The 19,629-nt window shown below is 42.5% G+C and overlaps 1 protein-coding gene across 2 annotated transcripts; it reads left to right on the top strand.

The window, feature by feature from the left end:
• The first annotated feature begins 2,421 nt into the window (after positions 1-2,421).
• LPL (lipoprotein lipase) lies at positions 2,422-19,402 on the top strand. 2 transcript variants are annotated; one of them, XM_057419373.1, is made up of 10 exons: positions 2,422-2,494; positions 9,379-9,542; positions 9,672-9,851; positions 10,464-10,575; positions 12,485-12,718; positions 12,959-13,201; positions 14,277-14,397; positions 15,253-15,435; positions 16,448-16,552; positions 17,575-19,402. In XM_057419373.1, the coding sequence occupies exons 1-10, from the start codon at positions 2,422-2,424 to the stop codon at positions 17,618-17,620; spliced, it is 1,461 nt and encodes a 486-aa protein (XP_057275356.1). In that variant the 3' UTR covers positions 17,621-19,402. The 2 variants fall into 2 exon arrangements, with proteins under 2 accessions (XP_057275356.1, XP_057275355.1); XM_057419372.1 differs by having other exon boundaries at positions 2,422-2,530.
• The last annotated feature ends 227 nt before the right edge of the window (positions 19,403-19,629 follow it).

Genomic DNA, 19,629 nt, shown 5'->3' with positions numbered 1-19,629 from the left:
CATCTATTTCAGATTACTTTGCAGATGGGTTTACAACAGATTAGGCAACTTGTTCAAAAGCCTAGAAACAGAATTATTCCATATTCCCCCCCCCCGGTCTTTCATCACTTGAAAGTTTTCTTTTACTGTTTTCTTTGTAATTTTTCTTTTTTTGTTTTAGATGGAGACTTTGACTAACTCTTGCAGATTATGTCTTAAAATGAGGCATGGACATGAGAAGGAACAAAAAGTTTTGCAAACAAGCATTTTCTGTGTAGCAGATTTTATTTTGAGTCATTTCCTTGCTATAGATGGGATTCATGATCTGTATTGGGAACAAACTGAAAGTCTGGTTGCAGCCTGTGCATTTGCAGAGGTTAGTGGGGGCCAGCAGTCCATCCAAAGCCTGGCCTGCCAAGCATTGACACTGCTCTTTTCTACCTGCTTAGTCTGCTCCTACCAGCCATTAAAACTACACTACCTGTCTTCCCACAGTCCTACTGTAACATAGGGTCTTGTTGTTGTAGCCATAGATGGAGTCTTCATGCTCTGTTTTGCTCTGGGTTGGTAGCATCACCTGTGGTTAAGTTGGTGGCCTGACAGTCTCTATTACAGCAACTAGCCTTAAATTGTTTGTTCTTTTAATTTGCTATCTGCTACCTGCAGGGACTGGAATTTTCTGGGAAGGATATCTGAACCTAGAGGCAGGCTGATTTCTCAGGGGGGAATTTCACTATAGAGGTTCAACCAAATTACATCAAGAGAAAATGCATTGTTTAGTTTGCACTTGGGAAAAAAAAAAACCCAGCCAACAACCAAGCCTACATGAGAAAATTCTTGCTATTGTTTTGGTGAGAGGGTCTCAAACACCAGTCAGAGGATATGCTTGATACTTAGCAGGCTGCAGCACAAACCATGTTTTTCAGCGCTCATACCACCACCCTCTTCTGATGAGGAAAGCTGGTCTTTGTCCTTGCCACCAGCATCCTCCCCTCCAATCTCCTGCCTCTGACTCCTATTCTCTCCCACAGCCCGCTGCTTTAGCCTCCCTTCCTGACCTTGCTACCCCGGTTGTCTCAGTCAGGAAAAAAGTCTCAGCACCATTGTTTTGCACCCTCATTAAATTCTTCCAGTGCCTTTTGGATATAAATAGGGGCTGGTGGTGAAGGAACTTCAAGTTGTGTCCTGGGGGAGACATGTTCTCACTTACAGATCTGACTGCTTTTTTGATGGAATCTAACGTTGCAAAGCTGGCCCAGTTCTGCTTCATCCAAGCAACCTCCTATTGAATAGCCTTGATAATATGAACCAGGCATATTTTAGTTTTCTAAGGTGCCTGGCCAGAGAAAAGTCAGTCATCCTCAACGGGTGCTTTGTGCTGCAAAACCTATGTTGAAAAAAACAGAGTCTTCATGCCCTGCAAGAGTCACAAGCTTCTATATGAAGCTTGGGCCTTTGACGACACACTGCACAGTGAAATGAAAACTGGTCTTTTTCTTAATTTAATATTTATCTATTACATGTCCGTACATAAATGATCTTTCACCTAGTGGCCATGGACGCAAAGCTGTTTGCAAACCAACCATATTGGTGACTGGATGGCAGAGAGAGTTGGAAAGCTCAAGGGCACAACTTTGCATTTCTTCAGAGTACAGATGCAATCTTCAGTGAATTAATTCACACTCCAAACTTGTACCCCTTTGAGTGCAGGCAAAGCAGAGGTTTTGCAAGGGAGCAGCAGAAGGTTCCTTACAGGCAGTGAGCTGGAAACGCAGATAGCAGTTGGTTCTTGCTGCAAAAGCATGCATGGGAAAGGAAGACCCGACCCGGGGCACAGCGGAGCGTGGTTGCCAAAGGCAGGGAGGACCAAGGGGGTTGCGGCCGCCGGGCCGGGCTGGGTGGGCAGAGAGCGGAGGGAGGGGGCAGCGGGGGGCAGACACGGGGGGCAGAGGTAGCGGGAGGGTAGCGGACCCGGTGCCGAGGGGCCTCTGCACTCTGGGCTCTGGGGTCTCTGCCGGGCCGTGCGGGGAGGAACCGGGGTCCGTGGCGCCCCGAGAGCGGGGCTCAGCCCCCACAGCCCCTCCCGTACCGGGGAGCGCCGACCCCGCCCCGCAGCAAGCACCCAATGGGTGCAGGGGCTCATCTGCATATTTGCATATTGGCGGGCACTTAAGGGCCGTGGCGGAGGAAGGGCTAGGGTGTGTGGGGTGGCCGTTGTTGGGGTGACGGCGTCTTGTCTGTACCGCTGCTGCGGCAGCGTCTTTTGGTTGTTTTGTTTTGTGTTTTTTTTTTTGGTTGTTGTTGTTCTTTTTGTTTGTTCGGTTTTTGTTTTTTTTTTCCTAAGCAAAACCTAGTGTTTTTTTGGTTTGTTTGTTTGTTTGTTTTTTTATTTTTTCTTTTCTTTCTCAACGAAACTTTTCTGCCCCGGCGGAGCGCACGGAGATGGGGACGGAAGTGCTCCTGACAATCGTCTGCTTCTGCCTGAGCTGGATGCTCGCTCTCGGCTCGGCGGCCGGTGAGTCCCCGGCGCGGGAGGGGTTGGGGGTGCCGGGTGAGCCTGTTGCGCTGGGGGGAGGTGTGTGTGTTCAGGGGAAGTGCTACCGGCATGGCGGGAAAGGGGAGTTTGCAACTCGGATGTGAAGGGCTCTCGCAGCTGCTGGGGATGCTGCGGGACAGTAGAGCGGGGTGGCCTCGGGAGATGCTGGAGGGTGATGCTGAGGGGACCTGTATCCTGTAGGGACTGACCCGGATCCTGATTCCCTGCCGGGCTGATGCAAGGGCGGTGGGGGTTTGGGATGTGTTTTTTTCCCTAGGAGCAAGCTGGCTTCCAAGAGTCCCTTGCTGGAGGTGGATTGGCGCAGAGGTAGCATCGTAGCAGGGTCCCTCGGCTCCCTGCAGGGCCAGGGACTTGCCTGTCTCACACGGGAGCCCTGCATCCCATCTTCCCACGGTTCTTGGTCTGAATTGTCTAAGGCAAGGCTGAGTTTCATCTATGTCATGATAGCGTGTTTGGCCTGTAGTTAATGTTTTAATGCAACAGAATCATTTAGGGAATAAGTGAACAAAGGGTATACTCTCTCAAGTGTCTGTACATACTTACACTACACCTTCTGTACCTGAGTTTGTACATAGGCATCCTCCAGGCTAGAAGAAGTGGGACGTGTGAATGTTTTGACTACTGTATGTTCACTAATGCTCTTTTGGTTAATAACAAATGATTGCAGCTTTAATGAGAAAACCCCTAGTTTTAGGAGCTCATTACTCCTCAAACTTATGTTAGCAGTGCCTTCTCACAGTCTTACTTTCTTACACTAATCTCCCACACATAATGTTTATCTTTAAAAGCCTGCAGCCTTAGAAGAAAGTGTGGCTGTAGCTCTTAAAGCTACCGTCTGGTACTACAATGGAATATGGAACTGCTCCTTTTTCACTGAGGATGCCTGTTATTTCCTTTGTGTACAAGGGCACTGAAGATAAGTATTCAAAAGTAAGACGATGGGATGCTAGGGCACAACCAAAGGAATGTATTCTTTCTTTGAATCCAATCTTTTGCTGTCAGAGGCAATCAGAGCAGTTTTCATCAACGTGTCCAAGTTTTGTGAAGTAAAATAACTTCCCAGAGCAAACTTCCATCGCTGTAGGAATTGATTTGCCACAGGTTTAGTAATGATTATATTGCTTCTTATTAGGAACAGGTTATATGAAAACCGGTTGTGCGATCATCCTGAAGCTAGCCAAGCCTTCAGCCACACACTATTTCCTCCGCACCACAGTAAAAGTATACATTGAAACCATGGAAAACACATGATCTAGGCTTCCAGGAATCCTGAGTATTTAACAAACAACATAGAAAAAGATACTCTAGGTGAAGATAATATTGGTGTTCCAGGAAAAGATAAAAACATTACTAGGAATACATTCTGATCTCTATTTTTACCACTGTAAATCCAAAGTCAGGAGTTACAGCAGATTAACACTATTGTATGATGTGAGCTGCAGGCTTTTGTCATGGTTGTGTTCGGGGCAGACCTAACAGGGCAGCTGTGGCATGGCCTTTCCAGAAACAGTGCTCTTCTGAGAAGGTGCAGAGGTGAGGCTGTCAGGCATCAGAAGTGTGCTGGTGAATAGCATGAACACTAAAACTCCTAAAAGTTTGCTGGAGTCTCTCATGTGCAGGAAGTACTTGCATACTATGGCTTTCTCATGCATCCTTTCCTCCATACTACTACAAAGTCTGACAGTGATTGCCTTTTATTGTCTGGGCTAATTCCAGATATCCCAGAGGGACTGGTGGATAGCAAGAGCTCTGCTGGATTGAGTTACAAGCCTTCCAGCTGCAGCAGAGTAAGGATCTATTTGGAGAGGGGTGAGCATCCATGTGTGCAGTGTGAGAGCAGCAGTTTGCCCTTGTTTTGCCAGCTGCAGGACTTGAGCTGAGAGGTCCCTGCTCAGCATCTGAACTTGGAAGCAGTTGCTTTTCAGAGGTGTTGCTCTTTCCATCAATGCTGCCTAGGAAGTGAAGAAGGTACTCTCAGTGTTCTGCCCTTAAGGAATACATAAATAAACTTGAAGTTGTAATTCTTTACGGCAAAGTTAAACAATTATCTGTGGGTAGGCTTCATGTAATTGCAGCACACAGTAGTCTGCTTTCAATTTATAAAGCAGATCATATTAGATGACAACAGGTTTTTTTTTGATACAGGCCCTTTATTTACAGCTGACCAGGAGATTGCTTCAGAACTCATTTAAGAATTCAATATCACTAATTGATGGGTGATCCCAATGCTGGTTATCAGCTGAGGGAAGAGTTATTTCAGTTAACTCCATCTGGTTATGTAAATGTTTGATGTCATGTACAGATGATTGCTGCTGTGCTTGTGTGTGTGCATGTCTGTGTAGGCTTGAGTTTACAGAGTTTATCATCATTCGTGATGATATTTGCACCTAGCTAATAATATTTCCATTTCTGTGTGCATAACACTAGGAAATCTTTGTTTATCAAAGATTCCATTTTTAAAACCATAGTTCAGGTGCACTGATTCTGGCAAGTGTATTGTTATCATATTTGGTATCCTCTGTCTGATCCAGGCAGTTTAACTTCTGATTAATATTCCAGATGCTGTTATTTCCTCAAAGTTCCCATTCTTCACCCAGCTGACTAGGGATAAACAGTTTTCTTCATCAAAATCAGCTGCCAGGTCATCTTTTGAGCTTCTTGTAAATGGAACTTGAAGCTGAATTCTCTTGATTGGTGTATAAATTAGTATTAGTACTGGGTCAGAATGCTTAAAGTTAGTGCAATGCCTTCAGAATTGATAGGAGTCCCTAACTGAATGGAGTTTCACAAATTGCAAGTCCAAAGTGTCACAAAGTTAGAATAAGAAAATGAAACTACTGTCCCTCTCCAGTTTCTAAGGTTTTTGTACTTTCTTCTAATTCTACAGTACTCTTTATAACTTAATGTACAGAACAACTATTTTAAAGTAGTGAAATGGAGATTATGAAAGTGTATGTGTAAGAAAAAGCATCAGAAAGTCTGCAGAGCATGAAAATATGGAGTTTGGCAATGCAGTCTCTACACTGTTAGAAAAGCCAGCTTGGGTCTGAAATTGGTGGTTTGATTCCTAATTCTGCTCCCTTTTACTGTTCCCTAAATAATACCTTTTGTAGGTCACCTTGTTAATGGTAAGCACTTACCAGTGGCTAGAAAACTGTATTTTGTAACAGTGCCTTGTATTTGCACTGTGTGCCTGGATGCTTTTGCAACACAGAACACACGCCTTCATACCTCTGCTGAACTAAGCCTGGGAAAGTGTGATTTTTAGCAAAAGCATGGATTTATTTGCCTATATGTTTTTACCTCCAGGTGGGCTTCTATTCAAGGCCTTGTTTAGAAGTGAACTTGCATTCTTGTCAGCAGAAAAGACTTCAGTGTTTTAGTATGGATGCACATAAATTTCTTCCTGTCCAATTTCTATAGCTTTTTTTATGTAAAGCCTGATGCCAGTTCAGGTAAATTTCTATCTATCTTCCAGAAACATGTAGAAGACTCCCCATTTCTGGGTTTTCCCTGGTTTGTTTGATTTGGCTTAAAGCCAAGTCTAAATCTTAAAGCTATAACTAACCAGTGGTGAATGTGTGTATTGACTGTCTCTGCATTTCTTTGGCTTTGTGTAGTGCTGTAAGAATGAGACCCAACTGTCAGTTAGGATGTGATTCAAGAAGACTTCTCACTTTAAATCTATGAGGAAGAGGTCTGTAACAAAAGCAATGTATGATGAAGTTTGGTTCTGAATCATATTTTTTAAATAGACTGAGATACTTGAAGGTACAAAAGTAAAAGTGGGAAATGTTAGGTTTCTGAAGTGATATGCTTTGTAGCTTCTCTGCTGCAGTTGTAAAGCATGGTACACACCCATTCTATGATTCTGTCAGTATGTGTGGTGAGTGTGCACATACTATTTTGTAGCTCTACTTCTAAAACTTAATCTGTAAAAAGTGGGAGGGGAAGTGGTACTGAGGTATGTGTGTGGCACAACATGAGGTATAGACAAGTTATATTATTCTTTGAGCCATATAGAACTTTCCTGGGCAAATTTTGAGGCTAGCTTCTTAATAAGCACATCATTAAAAAGTCTGTAACAAATTCCACCATACCCACTTCCCTCATCCAGAGGGTATTTTGCGGCTGGGAACTGAGCATGTGTGGATATTGGACGGCATGGCATGGTTTGTGAGCGTAAAAGGTAATGTCTTATGACTTTCTAATTCCTCATATAACATAGCTAAATGAGCAGAGTGGCCTTCTGCTGTTTCCCTAACTTATGGGCTGCTGCTTCGCAACTGCTACTTTCCTGATGGTGACTGCATCTTGGTGCTCTTATGTCCTTAAATTTCATCCAAAGATCTTTAGGTGGAAGCACACAAATATTTATGAAGCACTTTGCGCATCTTCAGTGATAGGTGCCAGTGTATTGCCATCTCTGTAAGTCTGGTGAACTTGTCTAAGTGCACCTCTAAGTATGATATACTTAGAAATCTAACTTTAGTTTACTACAAGCTTATTTCCAAAGAAGATGCAGTCTGAAAGTCTATGCAAATTCCAGAATGCGTTTGTAATTGAAAACACAATACAAGTCAGGATCTCAATTTAACTTAGACGTTGAGTGATTAACAGATAAGCTTAATTCAGAAGGGAAATGATATCTAAGTATGAAAGGAAGCACTATTAACTAGTGAGCAGGTGGACTATTCTTGTTACCCTTCCTGTGCTAGGCAGGAATATACATAATTGAAAGTCCTTGCATTATATGCCTTACAGTTGAAAGCTGTTCTTGGACCTTCCAAGGTTTTATTGATTCACTGCTGAGTGAAAAGTTACAGTTGATATTTAACCAACTGGCTTTTGGGACTTCTTTTTTCTGGCTAAAAAGCGCAAGTCTGAAGATTTGCTTCAGGGAAGGGTTTTGTACTCTCTCATTGAGAAAAATGAAGTTTTGAATGTGCAAAAAGATAAGTAAAGGGCAACTTCTGAGGAATACAGCATTTGATTAGTTCAGTAGATTTCTGCTTTCAGTCTTAGATGCCTCATAACGTGGATGTTTCTGCTGGTTTGGAGAAAAGTGTTTTTCATAAACTTCTTCCCTTCCTTAAAGGAAAGGGGCCAGGAGACAGGAAGGGGGCCCTCAGTGTAATTATCTGGATTAGCTAGCCATCCTCATGCAGTCAAGGTTAGAACCTAAAGCTGAGCACTTCCTCTGTTCGGTAACAGTTCATGTTACCTCCCTGTGTGTGCTTTGCTTTCAGCAGGTGAGAAGTCCTGGTGAACTTGGGCAGTGTTAAGCTGTTGATTGTGGATGGCGGCTGTCTCTTCTGAGGCTTGTTGCCAGCCTGTGTGCTGGTTTTACGCCTCCTGCTACAGGTTAGACCCTGATTTCTGTGGCCATCCAAGCACAGCAGGAACCTTTCAGAATTTATACAGATATCTGAGGCTTGAGTGAGGCTGGGCTGTCAGTGTCCTCATGAATATGGTAGCTTGAATGAGAAGACCAGAAAAACAAAGTTTTAGTGAAAAAAATGAGTAGTTTATTTTTTTATCACCTCTAAGTGATACAGCACAATTTAATAGAGAAATACAAATCTACCAGTTATGTTAAACAACCCCTTCTTCAATGGGGAAAAAGAAATCTGGGTTGTGTGCCTGGCATGAGATCCTCACCATGCCCCTTTGCATTTCATGTGGTGGCTTGGAGCTATTTGTTAATGTGTGTTTAGGACTCTGTGAAAGCTTGGAGATCGTGATACCAGGAAACACAACACTGAGCAGCACAGAGTTGGCCTGTGTTCAGCTGCAATTGGAAAATAGGCAATTAACATTTGCTAAATGCAAGTTGCCAAAGTAGAGCCTGGTTTTCAAAACCCACTGGAGTTTTAAGTCCACAATTAATTACAAAGTGTACTGGATATAAAGGTACTTAAGTGTTGAATTAAATGTAAAGAGGGAAGGCATTTAAATTTCTACCCAGACAAAGGAGGTAAAGAGCATGAAGCCTAAAGTCACTTTTCTGCCTTGATGGGAATAAAAGGAAAACTTACCTTTAGAAGCTGGAGGGAGTTCTCTAAGAAATGATGCTTTTAAGCCATCTCATGCTTTGTTACCACCAGCCAGTACATGAACTTCACACACATGGGCACACACCCCCCCCTCCTGGATTCAAAATTGAGGCAGAGGAAGATTTTTTTCCTTCAGTGTTGCTTATCACATGAGCTGAAAAATAATGCTGCCTTCAAAATAAAGGCTTTTGCTTTGCTAGTTCAGTTTCCTTAATGGGTGTCTGATCTTCTCACCTGTTGTTTTCCTCTTGGTAAGAAGTTAAAACTAGCGTTTTGTAAAACAGTGGTGACTTTGCAGCTTACTTTTAATGCACTGCAGCTATGGGGTGCTATAAAGAGGCAGTGATTATTGATGAAGTGATGTGGAAGATACACCACAAAAATATGTAATAGTATGGTAGGAACTTGCCGCTTTCCTGCATGTAATGTCTATGACTGTCTTGTGCAGTTTTCTGCGCCACTGTGGCAGTTAATGGATTTCCTGTTAATAATGTAATGAGGGAAGTACTGCCTAGTAAAAAGAATTCATACCCCTTTGACAGCTGGCCAGTTTCGTGCTGTTTTAGCAGGATCTTGGAGGAGAAGTGATTTCCTCTTTGATTTTTTTCCCTTTGATTTCCCCTTTATGTGGCTGTAGTGGTGCAAAAAGGATGCTGTAGGAAATGAAGAACATGTGTCCTGTTTCTTGACTGTTCTGACATCTCCAGCATTGTACCTGTGACTTCTGAACTGTTTGTCCTCATACTTCTAAAATGCTACTTTGTTTCCTGTACTCTTGCGTAACAGAAGCTGAGAACAATTTTGTGGGCATCGAGAGCAAGTTTTCCTTACGGACGCCTGCAGAGCCCAATGAGGATGTCTGCTACCTGATTCCTGGGCAAGTGAACAGCCTGGCACAGTGCAACTTCAACCATACCAGTAAAACCTTTGTCGTGATCCATGGGTGGACGGTAAGAAGAAAGGGAACCTCCCTTTTAACACTTCTGATAAACTGTGCTAGACATGTCAGCTGAAGAGCCTATGCATTAAAGATAATGTTGAGATATCTCTTTTTTTTTAATTAAAAAAAATGCCAACAGGTGACAGGAATGTATGAAAGTTGGGTCCCGAAGCTGGTGGATGCTCTGTACAAGAGAGAACCTGATTCAAACGTCATTGTGGTGGACTGGCTAGTCCGAGCTCAACAGCACTACCCAGTGTCAGCTGCATACACTAAGCTGGTGGGAAAGGACGTTGCTACGTTTATTGACTGGATGGAGGTAGGACACGTAGTCACATATCTCATATATAATGTCCTAGGAGGCAGAATGGCAATGGTGCAGGTGTGTTAATTACCTCATGTTGGGTAGGTAGATGGAGTTAAGTTGTGGTAGACTGTTTTTGCTGGAGTGGTAAAATCCCAGCTTTAATTTTTATTTACTACGCAAGGCATGCATTCCAGAAATTTGCCTTTTGCTCACCTGGAGCTTTATGAGTCTACAATTATTTCTGAAGGCTCTGTGAGAGGTAGCTGGGAAAGACAGGGCCCTGTATATTTTGCAGTAGCTGGCCTTGGGAAACAGAAGTGTGCCCTGACTTTGGGAGAAATAGAAGATCCAGGAGGGGAAATACGAGGGGATGGCTGAAAACCTTTAATAAAATACATAGCCCTGTGTTCTGTCCTTCATTCTGCATTCCTCTCTGTTAGAATTTTGCCTCAAGTTAATTATTTTTGTGCCATCCTAGGTCACTTAAGCTACCTGAATTGTATTTGGTGTTCTCTTATTCATAGTTCAAAGAGAAATCCCAGTGTTTACAAAACATTTCCCTTTGTGTCTTCTGATGTTTTCCGGTTTGACTTCAAACTTTAAACAAGTCACTGTATTCTGCAGGAGGAATTCAATTATCCTCTCAACAATGTCCACTTGCTGGGGTACAGTCTAGGTGCTCATGCTGCTGGGATTGCTGGGAGCCTGACCAAGAAGAAAGTGAACAGAATTACTGGTAAGAAAACCTGTGGTTGTAGAGTCCTGTCTCTACCGTGCTGAAATGCTACATTCTTCTGGAAAATCTCCAGAATAACTGATGCTTGATGGCAATAGTTAGGTGATGTGTTCCTACTTTATTGAATCGTCAGAGATGATATTTTTGTAGTGGAAAAGGAAAAGGTTCAGAAAAGAATAAGAAAGGTAGTGGGCGAGAAGCCTTGATCTGCTTCTGCACAAGAAATGAGTGAGTAGGCAGATATTTATTGGCCATGAAAAGAGTTTAGGTGCAGAGGACGTGATCAAGCCTGGCCAAATCAATAGCATGAAGAAGGTCACAGTACCACAGTATCTCTTGCAGCACAAGAACTTCAGCTGTTTGTCTTCATCTAGGTGGTCATCCCTTCCAGCTGGTAGGAGCTGTTCATAAAGAACAGGAGGTAGATCCTCCTGTAGTGGGTGTAGGACCTGCAGAGCTTTTACCCATGGAATACTGCAGATGTGCAAAGTTTATACAGGCTAAAAGGGAGACTGGACAGACAATCAGAAGAAATCCATTGTGATTTACTAAAAAAAAAAAATAATAAATTAATCCTAGGAAGCTCAAGAAATATTCTATGCTGAAAGTAATACTGGCAGAGTATTGGGAAGGAGAAGGAAGTATGCAAATGCTTGTCCTATTCCTGTGCATGCTTGGATCTCCCCTTAGGTGATTTTTTGGAGGCTGAGAAGTGTTGCTAGACAACACAGCATGCATGGCTACTCTGGGCTTGGTTTACAGCCCAGCACCTGCAGAGCTGAGCCCCTAGCAATGATCCCTGTGACAGAGGAAATGCCAGCATTAGCAAATGAGGCTAAGAAAATGACTCATCTGTGGTGTCTTAGCTGCTGAGAGAGCTTGGGAGCAGTGTTCATATGGGAGCCTAGCTGCCTTCCTCATGGCAGCCTTTGTCCTTTCACGTGAGCCTGGCTGTGATCCCAGATCCACAGGAATACATGGGGTGGGCTAGGCAGCAGTTGCATCAAGAAAGGCTGACTCCTGAGAGGTGGCAGATTAAATCAGAAGGCCAAAGCATGAGTCCCTTTACTTTTCTTTCTCTTGGCTGCATCTTTGTGGCTTTTGCTGAGGCTGCCAAAACACTCAAATACCAGTAGTCATGCATTATGCCCCCCACGGTTGCCCTCAGTGCCCAGGATGAACCTTTCCTAGGAAAGCAGCATCACCTTTGAGCACAGGGAGCAATGGGATTCGGTCCCTGATGTCCTCACAGGAGAGGGGAAAGCAGCTCAGAATGAGAAAAGTTAACCAGGAGTGGGCAGCCCAGTTGCCTGTCCCCAGCTGAAGGCTGCAGGAAAGACATGTGCTTTCAGCCATTTCTCGGTAGTTGTCTGGTTTGGACAGATAGTACTTGTTCACTGGCAGAATAGTTCTGGGTGTTTTTGATGTCAGTGTTGCTGCAGCTTGACAGTTTACCATAATAATCTTCTTCCCCTTAGGCATGTAGGCAGGGAAGCTCTTGTTTATGTTTCCCACTTGTTCCCCTACCAGGAGGTTAGCAGCAAGACATTTTCCACACTTCAGATAGAAATTTTACAATTCTTGACAATAGGAAGACATTGAGACAGTATTTACTAGCTTGTTACTTACATCCATTGGAAATGCTACAGCTGTGAGGAAGTTACCTGGGCTTCTTTACATATTTTACTTACACCTTATTTTTTTAAGCAGTGACAGCATTTCAAGGTATTTTATTTGATTCTGCTATATAAATGAATGGTACTAAGGCAATCCAACTGTAATGTCTAGAGTTGGCACCAACACCATATGCAATAATCCAACCCAATGTGGTAGCTGAGTTTAGCATTTGCTATCACTGTCAGTGTCTTTGGCAGACAATCTCAGTTTTTCTTTGTGGTTTGCCTCAAAGGGCTGGATCCAGCTGGTCCTACCTTTGAGTATGCTGATGCTGTCACTCGCCTCTCCCCGGATGATGCCGACTTTGTGGATGTCCTACACACCTACACTCGAGGCTCTCCAGACCGGAGCATTGGAATCCAGAAGCCTGTTGGACACATTGATATTTATCCTAATGGTGGAGGTTTCCAGCCAGGTTGCAACTTTGGAGAAGCACTCCGTCTGATTGCTGAAAAAGGCTTGGCAGGTGAGGCTGCTTTGAAACAAACAGCACAACATCCAAAGGGAGAACTTATGCAGCCTGTAGTTTTCTGGCAAGCAAAGATCTTTGAGAGGTGCAGAAACTTGTTCTTTTAAGTGGTTTTAAAAGTCACCTTATAAAGCCCACCTTTGGCATAGTGTACTGCACCTGCCTACAGTGTTGCTAAAGGGTCTATATTGTTACATGCATGTGTGCATGTGTATTACACATTTTTGTTCTTTCAAGATATGGATCAGCTGGTGAAATGCTCCCATGAACGATCCATCCACCTCTTCATTGACTCTCTCCTCTATGAAGAAAAGCCCAGCATGGCCTATCGCTGCAACACAAAGGAGGCCTTTGAGAAGGGTCTCTGCCTGAGCTGCCGGAAGAACCGCTGCAACAATTTGGGTTATAAGGTTAACAGAGTGAGAACAAAGAGAAATACTAAAATGTACTTGAAGACCCGTGCTCAGATGCCCTATAAAGGTAGGACCTACTTGCTTATTATTGAGCAAGACCGATGTCTTTGCTCTGCTGTGTGTCTGGGTGAGTGTGTGCTGTGGGTGGTTATTGCTGGTTTGGTGCCTGTGGTGAGCAGGGGTGAAATTTACCTGCAATTTGGCATTGAGTACAAGCTAAAGTGCAATCTCAGGAGAACAGTGCCATCTTACCTAAGGTACGGAGGTGGGGGGTGAAATACGATAAGGAAGGTATTTTGTAAAAGTAGCAAAACTAAAATTATCTGTGGCCAGATCACTTGGAACAACTGAGGAGTTGTCCAGGGTTGTTTTCTTCAGTATGTTTTCATCTAAATGACTTTTTTCCTACTGCTGGGAAATTAATCAGCAGAGCTCAGTGTGATGAGCAACTTCTTTAAAGATGTGTAACTGTCAGGCCTTCATAGTGCCTTTGCTACAGGACCGGCAACAGCCCTTGTTAAAATACCACAGCGTTTCTTGATTCCTGTTGTCACAGTGGTCTGAGAAGGACACTGCAAGAAAAAGCTGGAAGGCTTTCTGCTAGGAAAATAGCTTCTGAGTTGGGTTTTGGTACTTGCGTTTTTATTTGTTTCCCCTCCCTAACATTGTGCCACATGGTATGCTCACTGTGTGCATTCTGTGGTGGACCAGCAACCAGAGGGCACATTCCTTCAGCATTAGAACAGCTGCAAGAATAGTGTTTTGTTGGCATTTGGTGCTTAATCTGCAGTTGATTTTTATTTTTTCTCCACTGAGGCTCCTGTACAAGGAAAGCCCAACTCTCTTGTTTTCAAGTCAGAGATGGCAAGTCTTACACATTCATTACAGCTTTGAAGGAGATACTGCAGACTCTGGGTTACTACAGTGGCAGAAAAATGCGGAATTTAGTTGCAAGAACTGAAAAGGTTCTTTACCTTCTCACAAAAATAGTTCCCAGGATGCCTGCAGGGATCTGAACTCCTCAGTTTAGTGATGTTGGCATATTCCAGCCTAGGATTTGCATGGGGGTTTTGAGTGGTTATGTCATCAGCAGCCTCTTTGGAGATTACATTCTTACTTAATGGCCTCTTGTGTTCTTCCAGTCTTTCATTACCAGGTCAAGATCCATTTCTTTGGAAAGACTAATATGACCAAGACAAACCAGCCGTTCCTGATCTCTCTCTATGGCACTCTAGATGAGAGTGAGAACATTGCTTTCACACTGTGAGTAACTATAGAAACAACTGCAACGTACTATTGAGTCTACCTATATCTGTTAAAGCCCCTGCTGAAAAATTCATTCTAGCTCCAGCTACAGAAATCATTCAGGGTCCCAGAAAATGCCCTTGTCCTTGATCAAGGGAATATATTCAGTGCTGAAGATAATGTGCTAAGCTCTGTAGGAGCTGTTCTTGATAAGAGATCTGAAATAAGGAAATGTAAAGTCTGGCCTGTGCCTAAGCCTAATAAGAATTTTTCTGGTGTGGCAGATTTCTTGTTGTCTATGTTTTTCAGTATCTTCATGACATGTTCCAGCTGTGTTAAAGCTCATTAAAAGCCTGCAACCTGGAGTTAATTTTCTGATGGGCCTGAAGGCCTCAGTGTAGAAGCTGAGAGACACATGGGATTTGCTCCCATAACTGCAAATAAGCAGAAGTCTGTGCTTATAATCCTGAACATGGGCTGACAGTGAATGGGGCTGGAAGGCACTGAAGTCTTGTTCTCTAATCTGTGGAACCTAAACTGTTCCTGGCTGGTGCTTCTCTGAGAGCCACCAGCACTGGAAAAGACACCCCTTGCCTAGCAGTCTGTCCCAGGACTTTACCAACCTTGCTGCAGAATGCTTTTCCTACAAAGCTACAAAATCTTAGTGGTTTTTTTCCTTATTCTATCCATCAGAGCTATGGAGAAGGTTGTTCTTTTGCCTGAAATGAAGTTGCGGTTCTGTTTTTCCTTAATTTTCTTTATCTAACACTTCCTTTTTTTTTTTCTTTTTTGTGTGTGTGTTTTTCTTTGTTTTTGTTTTGCCTTTTTTGTTTGTTTTGCTTTGTTTTTTTTTCCTTATTCCTCTCCCTACAGGCCTGAAGTCTCCTCAAACAAGACATCCTCCTTCCTGATTTACACAGAAGTGGACATTGGTGACCTGCTTATGCTGAAGCTGCAGTGGGAGAAAGATACCTTCTTCAGCTGGTCAAACTGGTGGTCCTCTTTTACATTTGACATCCAAAGAGTCAGAGTGAAGTCAGGAGAAACTCAGAAAAAGTAACTTATTTTGCTTCTTATAAGCTATATTAGTTTTAATTGGCAGTGTTTCCTGATTCCTTGTTTCACAGGAAACACTGTCAATTAGGTAATTAGTTATACTATGCAGGAGAGAGCTCAGTGAACCATCATCTTGGATTGTATTTGCAGTTCTCCTTTCTCTTGCTGGATGTTTACATAGGTTTTCTTGTGAGGAGTGTGCTTAGAAGGAGATTTCTAGAAACACTTCAAAAAGTGCATTTGCACAAGAAACCATTGCTTTAAGCTGGATTTTCTTAAAAGTTGAATATCTAAATGGTGGGTGAGGACATGAAAGACACGACTGTTGCAAGACACCACTAATTTGTGAATGCTAAAATGGAAAAGTCTGAACCAACTACTTTGACTTGATTTTTTTTTATATACTTGTATTCAGGAGACATGAGATCTGTTAGAAGAAAATGGACCCAGAACAGAGTATGCATGTCTTGTGTACAGTACTGTGAATAATGTGTTCCTCCTTTGAATAAACAAGGCAGTCACTTGATCAAAGAACAGTTATCAGAGCTGAACAAATATAGGGGTGGGGAAAGTACTGATAAATAGGAAAGCAGCTGCTCAGGTTTGCTGGAATTGGCAACCTACTTAGTTTGCAAACATTTGAGGAAGTGAGGCCTTCTTCCAGGGTAATTCATCTGAAGAAAAGTCACTCAAGGACTGGTGTAAATAAAGATCCAAGAGACCTTGAGATACAGAGCTTGTGGTTTTGGAACTGTACAAAGACTTTATACAAAGGACAATGAAAGTTATAGCTACAGGTTAAGGTCCATGCGTAATGCATTTGCTAGTTTTTTCTTGCACAGTGTTTCTTTTGTCACAGAATTCTCTTTTAAAAAGAATTTTCTCACAGGATTGTAAAATATAAATATAAAAATGTCCCACACAAAGACAGTTTCCAAGTACCAGTCTTGTTTGTATTCTTAAAAAGAGGTACCTGGCTCAGCCATGTGATTGTCCCATATTTATTGCACAGGGTGGTGTTTTGCTCTCGAGATGGCACCTCACAACTCGGTATGGGAGGACAGGCAGCAATATTTGTGAAATGCTTGGAGCAGCCCGTCAAACGGAAGAGAGGAGGGTATGTGTGATCTCTACTGGCTTTGGGCTGGGGGAAGATTCAGTGATAGCTCAATATCTTGAGTGGATAGCTTGAGTGGAGGATCTAATGACTTCCTCATTTAGTTGACTTATGCACTAGTCTTCTGAAGGCTTCAGAAGCATCACAACTTGGACTAATCTGAGGTTTGCTTATGGTAGCTTTAGCAGTTTAGAATCCCGTAATTTGGTTTGCTGCTAACCATCTCCTGATGTGGCTTTTACCGTGTCTGAAAAGCAAGTACAAGTCACTACCTCTCACATTCACATGTGGCCAAGTATAAAATGTTAGAGAGGGTGTACAGACAAGGCAAAAATACAGAGAGGAAAGCATGCCTCTATCTAAAGATGCCACACACTTACCCTTGATTGAAGAATGCCCAAACATCCATACTGAGTCAGTCCAGAACCCTCCCTCCTCACTGGCCAGCAGCAGATGCAGAGGCTGGCACAGAAACTGAGCAGCCATGCACAGGTTCTCTCCTGGCTCACTGCTTTCTGCTGGCGACCGTCAGATCAGTGACTTCCTGAGATTTGCATCTGTGATTTGGATCAGAGATTGAGTCTGCATTTAATAGACCTTGGTGCACTTAAGTTTTTTTTGATCAATAATTTTTCTGACCCAGAGTAAACTTTGAAGTGTGGGGCCAACTTTTTTTGGACTTTATCCACCGAAGTTTAAGCTGGAGAATTGGTTATATTTATTTTAGTGCAACTGCTGTGTGTGAAAGGTCTCATGGGGGCACTTCTACACTATGATCTGTTTCTGCATAAAAAGGCACTGACCTTCTCTTCAGGGCAATGACCTGGAAGGCCTTGAGAGCTCTGTGTATCTGATGTGTAGAATCAAGCAGTAGCCAGGAAAAGCTCAAGCACGTAATTTATTATCCTATTAAGTAGGCTTTTCTTTTTAATGTAAAGTCTCAAAAATAAGACAAAAAGGAACAAGTATTTTACATGTTCCTCTTCACCTTATTTTTTTTTTTTTTTTTTTTTTCCCCACAGTGCCAAGCAGGCATCTAAAGAAAATTCTGCTCATGAATCTGATTAAGTGACAAGAGTGAAGATTTTCCACACTGGGGAGGAGGAGAGTCTGTTCATCCTTGTGGACTGGATGTTCAGAACCAAATATATAGAAATATTTATCCGCTGCTGGCTTTTTGCCTGCTATTCCTAGCTATCTTAGGAGACTTCTTGTAAGGAAGTCTCAGCATACAAAGTTACTAACCATAAAGATACATTATCCAGCTAGTTAAAATGAAATCTGCGAAGCAACTTGCCAAAGGCTTTAGTTCGGGGAAGGAATAATTTTGCTTAATCATGGTGCCTTGTGACAAGGTTTCTTGACATCAAATCCTCTATAGCAATTTTCTAGTATTTATTGGAAAGAAATGAAACCCTGTATCTGGCTTTTCTTTCTTTTCAGGAGTCTTCTGAAACTGGACATTTTTTTCTTTCTGGTTTGGCCAACTGAATTTTCAGACAGTTCAGTGGCTACAATTCATTGTCTTCAAGTGTGTGTTTAGCAAATGAGTAGGTTTTTCATGTGAAAAAACACCTTTGTATGTGTTACTAAAAGGAGTCAGGAACTGACTTAATATGGGGATGAATTTTCTAGTCTGTAGTTGTGAATGTGTTTTACTGGGGGTAGATGCCAGTGCTGCTTAGCAATAGGTATGGTTTGTTAAGCTATATACTTCTGTGCGGCTTACCCTGAAATAAATAGCAGTTGTAGGAGAAGACAGCAATACCAGTGTCCTATGCAGATATTCAAATTCTCATCTGTTCTTTCATTCCTTAAAAAAAGAAACCATCTAGCCTCCAATACTGTACGAATAAAGAACTGCAAAGGAATTGAGCTACCAGAAACTGCAGGAAACACTTCACCACCACCACCACTTGCTTGCATCTTGTATGCCTAAGCTGTCAGTTTCTCTGCTCTTTGGCTGCAAATGTCAGTCATGCAGCTGAGTGGCTGCTGTGTGCAGGTCAAGTGAATCCAGTTGACAGGTGACAAGCATGCTCACGCTTCCCTGCACTGGAGTCGTGACTGCCATTGACCCACCTTGCTTTGTCACTTGGCTGTGACACAGCACTAAATCCTAGGAGCTATTTGGTTTTCTGATGTGAGGTGAAATTCATCAAGGAGCAGGAGCTGTGACAGTTAAAAGGAGCCTGATGGTGTGATGCACAAGAATGAATGTTCTGAAAAACACTTGAATTAGACATGCTGCAAGTTGCCAAAAATAGATATATTGAAGGCATTCTGCTTCCCCCTTTTAAGTAACACATAACTTTTCTAGTGCTCTGAGAGGTTCAGTAGCCCTCTTTTAGCTTTCTGGAAGATAAACAAAATACTGGGGAGGCAGAAGGGTTTGAAGGTAGACACTTATAGAAGAGTAATGTGAGCTATTGGTGCTGGTTTTTGCAGTCTGTTCCTGCATATGCAAGACACTGTGAAGGTGGCAATTTCTCTAATATCATCCCATCTTGAAATCAAAACAAACATGTATGCATTTATGTGCAGTTTGGTTTTTTTTTTTCCTCCAGCTCTGGCTGCTAATACATTTGGGGATAAAAGTCTTGAGCAGTGCAATATGTTGGAATATTAATAACTTTGAAATTGCTCACACTGGATTTTCTAACCCTTAAACTACAGCAGGGATGTGATGAGTCAATAAGAGTGGGGTTGAGTATTAGCCACTGCATTTGAGACCTCTAAAAATAAATATAATGATATATTCCCTATAGACTTCACATTTTGTTGCAATTTTCTCTTAAGGGTTAAGTTTTATGGAAATAAACTGTCTGAACTGGTGTGCTCTTAAACAAACAAAAGCCAACAAAAACACATATAGAACTTGGATACAAAACAGTGAAGGTTCTTGTACATGAGGAGACATGATTTAGCTTTGGATGTTATTTATTAGCTGTAAATAAGATATTTATGTGTGTAAAGGTAGTTTGTATATATTGCTGAAGTTGCTGACAAGTCTCAACATTACAGTTGTGTGGTATTAATCATGTATATAGCTTTCAGAGATTTTTATCAACAAGCCA

The sequence above is a fragment of the Pezoporus wallicus genome, unplaced genomic scaffold (genome assembly GCF_028554395.1).
Source record: "Pezoporus wallicus isolate ANWC-B61680 ecotype Strahan unplaced genomic scaffold, APGP_CSIRO_Pwel_v1 contig_7344, whole genome shotgun sequence".
Taxonomy (NCBI): Eukaryota; Metazoa; Chordata; class Aves; order Psittaciformes; family Psittacidae; genus Pezoporus; species Pezoporus wallicus.
The sequence above is the reverse complement of the archived record's forward strand: the minus strand, read 5'-3'. Positions and strand labels throughout refer to the sequence as shown.

Bases quoted from the DNA above. Each gene is read 5' to 3' on its own strand.
- LPL (XM_057419372.1), top strand. From the start codon at position 2,422: ATGGGGACGGAAGTGCTCCTGACAATCGTCTGCTTCTGCCTGAGCTGG. The intron at 13,202-14,276 runs GTAGGACCTACT...GTGTTCTTCCAG, and splicing joins TGCTCAGATGCCCTATAAAG to TCTTTCATTACCAGGTCAAG. The intron at 14,398-15,252 runs GTGAGTAACTAT...CTCTCCCTACAG, and splicing joins GAGAACATTGCTTTCACACT to GCCTGAAGTCTCCTCAAACA.